Consider the following 4,201-nt stretch of genomic DNA (forward strand, 5'->3'; position numbering starts at 1 on the left):
CCCCCCCCCCCCCCCTTCAACCCAATACGTGTAAATCATCCACATTTGCGAATAAAGTTATCATAATGTTCATGGCATACTTAAATAAAAATGTTGAGTACGCCATTATGATAATATAATATTGTTGCAATAAAAAACAATTCAGCGTAGACACAATATTGTAGAAGATATTGTCGAAGTGTTTAATTCTGAAAATTCCTTTTTGTGTTCCTGATCAGCAGAAATGCGCAAGTCACTATGTTGTAGAGAAGCCACAATAGAAAATAATCAGTTTTCATAATTAAAAACAAGCTGCTATCATGATTCATACTTGGTCAGAAAGACAAAGCTTACACATGGATATGGTTGTGAATCCAGCATTATAATGTTTGCATGGAGGGTCACTTGAAATTACGCTTAAAGAACCTTTAAGACAAGAGTCAAGAAACCTCAATATATATCTGAATGAAATAAACGTCCGTCATACCTTGTAATTACGCAACATCTCAAAGAAAACTTTTTGTAGATGTTATAATTGAAACTTCAAATCTTGAACTTATCAAAATAAACATTTAGCTTACCTTTCCGAGGGTTGGTCCCAAAACTTCACTTTGAAGCATCTTTAATTGCTTTAATGACCCTCTGTAGAAATTTAAGTTGAGTTGTCCTCTGCTCTGCAACAGCTAGGATAAGATGTCCTCCATGCTTCTTCTATAAGTACAATGTAAACTCATCAATATGTTATCTTCTCACAATTGCAAGTTAATTCTTATCTATTTGAATTACAGGTGAAATCAACGGAATATGTTTCACGAAATCCGCATATTGTAATTGAGGAGGAATTAATATACGAAAAACTGGTTTTTGAGGATCTCGGAATGCTTATTACTAAACTGTTCGGACCAATCAGAGGGAAGGATTTTAACCAATGAGGGAAGAGGATCTAGGGCACTTCACACCGCTCTTATTCCTCTTTTCTTAATTTATTATTGATTTAAAAAAGGAAAAGATATTAAAGTGACAGTAAAAATTGATGACATGATTTGTTTCTGTTACATAAGTTTTACAAACTATTTACTAACATGCACATTGGGTAGCTCATAAGCAAATTAGTTTCGATGAAAATTACAGAAAAGATTTCAGTTTTTATATAAACACCACCATGAATCAGTTTTATCCATATTTACTTTTTTGAATTACTTCAAACTATGTACACCCCTGAAAATTAAGAAACCAAACCAAGGAAAAATTAAAAAAATCGAAGACGACTCGACGTACTTTTCTTTGAAATCCACTGCGGCAATTAGCATTATGATGCGCTCAGATCGCTCTTACTTACAATAATTCAAATAATCATCTTATCTTTCTTCTTTATGTCGGAGTAATAACAATTAAAATTTTATTTTGTTCATTGAAAAATCTAAAATGTTCTTATCGTCTAAAAAACATTTTACTTTAATTAAACCTACGCGTTGAAGGTGTAGTCAAATCAGTGCGCAATTATTTTCAGAATTATAGCGTGGTTCCTAGAAAGAAAGAAAAAACAGGTTTGTATTCTTTGTATTAAACTATTATAAAATATTAAAACCATCTTGTTGAGTACGATTCTTCAGTAAATAAGCATCAAATTAACTAACCATACTAATCAAGTGATATGATTTACAATATTGGGTTATCAGATTTCTAGCTTTTAGTTATCATGTAATTAGACAAAGAACTCAGGTCCGTCCTAGGATACGATTTTTGAACAGCAAAATTATTTATTTTTTAATATTTTAAGGTCAGTTTAAGGCAATTTCTGGGCCGAGCGCTGTGGCTAGGAAAAGCTAGAAGGCCGAGCGCCGCGACTAGGACAGGCTAGGGGGCCGGGCGCCGCGGCTACATGATCAATTATAGCCATGTCTTACATTTAAGATCCATGTACAAAATTGTTAGGAGGGCGGGGGGAGGGAGGTAGAATCGTACACATGGAAATTACCAAGAATCCATGAATTATCAAAATAAATTAAATCTACGTTTAATTTAGGAAATGGCGGACTCTTACATTGCAGCTATAAAATAAATGAAACAAATATTATGGAAATGTAATTACAACAAAATGTACAACAAATAACATGGCAGCAGGGATTGGATTAATCTGATTAGATTTAAGATTTAAAAGTGTTAATCTCAGGTTCATCAGTATGGCGGGAGCTGGAGTTTTTTCAATGGACGATTTGCTGGAGAATGATATGAACGTGGCTGCAGGGTCCATTTCAGACGACGACTGCATAGAGGTAGAATAAATTCAAAAATGTTTTAAAAATTGTTAAATACATGTTCCTGTAAAAAAAAACTTTGATTCTGACATTGACAATAAGTTTTAAAAATGTTGTAATTGTTGTTATCGTAAATATTAAAAAACAAACAAATGATATTGAAGGAAAGAAGAAAAAGTGTTATATACAAAAATTAACATATAATTTTGGATATAGCATTACTTTGATTGATGTTTGCGAGATATAAAAGAAAATTTCATTTTGAAAACTATCATGTAAAAAAGTGCATACAGAAGTTTCAGAGGTTTTTAATTTTCTGGGGGAATTTGGGTGTCTAAGCTTGAAGACAATTTTTAATGATTACCTGTATGAAACATTTATTAAATCATAGATTTTTTCCCGACAACTTACATTGCTTATTTTATTTTTAATAAAATCTATGGAGCTATAGATTCTGACAAAATAGAACATTTTTTATTTTGTCTTATTTGTCGTAATTTCTAGGGTTCCTAAATTTTAAGAATTGCATTTAGAGATAGTATGGTGCCGTTCTTAAAATTTGTTTGTGCAAAAGTGATGAAGTTTCAATATAAAAAATGATAGTTTTCAATTGCGGTCATCTTCCTCAATGTTAATCCGATAAAGAGCTAAACGTTACCGTTGTGAATCAGACATGCTGGGCTTTGAAATTACGTTTACAGTCCCTTTAACTGTATTTTGTTCAGGTAGAGGAGAGTGTATACGCCAAGGGTCCAAACTTCTCTGCCATGAACATGGCAATTATAGGTAACTAGCTGTAATGCCCGGCGTTACCCGTGGAATTTTAAAAAATCGAATTTTTTAATTTATGTTATCCAAAGATAATATATATATATAGATAGGTAGAAACCTCCTTCCTAAATTGCAGACAACTAATTTTTGTCCCTCTGAGATAATGTGCAAGGAGAGACATCTATAGCAAATTGATTACTTTCTATATTCCTTTCTCCCCCTGCTGCCATCTGTAGGAAATACGCATTTGTGTTATATAAACATACAGTACGCGTATTGCATCCTGTATAGTTCAAGTGTTGCTATCTGGACCTGTTTGACCAATAAAATTAAATTTCTAGGTAACACAAACATACAGTACGCGTTTGTTTATGTTATGATTTGATGGGCATGTGTTAGTTAGAAAACTCAAAAAGTTTGAGCCTCAGACCAATACTTTTATAGTCTCCAAAAATGTTAGGGGGAGGGGGGTAACCAGATCCCCCCCCCAGCCGGAATGGGGCTAACTTTATTGCAAAATAACAAAGAAAAGATTAACAGTTCCTTCCTGCATTTGTCTGCAGAATTTCCTATGCTTTTGGAAAGTTTCAAAAACACAGGTTTAAAGGGGCTGTTTTCTTATTTGGGTGATTTCATGGCACATTTGAATTATTTAAAAAAAATAAACTAAGGCTATCAAAGGGGATACTGGACTGGGGCTGGCTCAGTTCTTTTTTATATACCAATCCAATTGAAGTTTTGAGCGCACCAAACCTAGGATGATTTTTTTCAGGAAAGTAATGGAGTTTTTTTGAGTTTTTGGGGTGAAGGGGGTGATGAGCCAGTTGTGAGCCATGAAGAGCCAGGAGCAACCGACCATAGTAGTGTTGAATGGGATGTATTGTTCGACCGGATCCTGTCCGCTATTAGGACTTTGTCCTAGATTCGATGTACTTTTTAGTCATAATTTCTATTTAAATTGCGTTAATTTACGTATGCCATTCAGTACAACTTGCACATTTAAACTTTGTCTAGTCAAATTCCTACCTCAGTTTTATTTGCATTGATTAATTTGTTTCATTAAGTACAATATGCAGTATACATTGTTGATACTATAGTACGCATTTAGTGTTATCACGCATAAACAAAGTGATAAATTAGCAACAATCCAGAGGATAAAATGCCATGCGTACGACAGAGATGGTGCTGTTTGC

General features: G+C 33.6%; 1 protein-coding gene across 1 annotated transcript in view; it reads left to right on the forward strand.

The window, feature by feature from the left end:
- Positions 1-1,345: 1,345 nt before the first annotated feature.
- The window catches only part of LOC111715226 (ribosomal protein S6 kinase beta-1-like), a 17,355-nt gene continuing 14,499 nt past the window's right edge, over positions 1,346-4,201 (forward strand). The window contains 3 exon segments of the mRNA XM_023490531.1: positions 1,346-1,526; positions 2,153-2,255; positions 2,963-3,023. Coding sequence (XP_023346299.1) covers positions 2,163-2,255; positions 2,963-3,023 — 154 coding nt within the window. The 5' untranslated portion in view covers positions 1,346-1,526; positions 2,153-2,162.

Source organism: Eurytemora carolleeae, unplaced genomic scaffold (genome assembly GCF_000591075.1).
Source record: "Eurytemora carolleeae unplaced genomic scaffold, Eaff_2.0 scaffold769, whole genome shotgun sequence".
In the NCBI taxonomy this organism is placed as follows: domain Eukaryota; kingdom Metazoa; phylum Arthropoda; class Copepoda; order Calanoida; family Temoridae; genus Eurytemora; species Eurytemora carolleeae.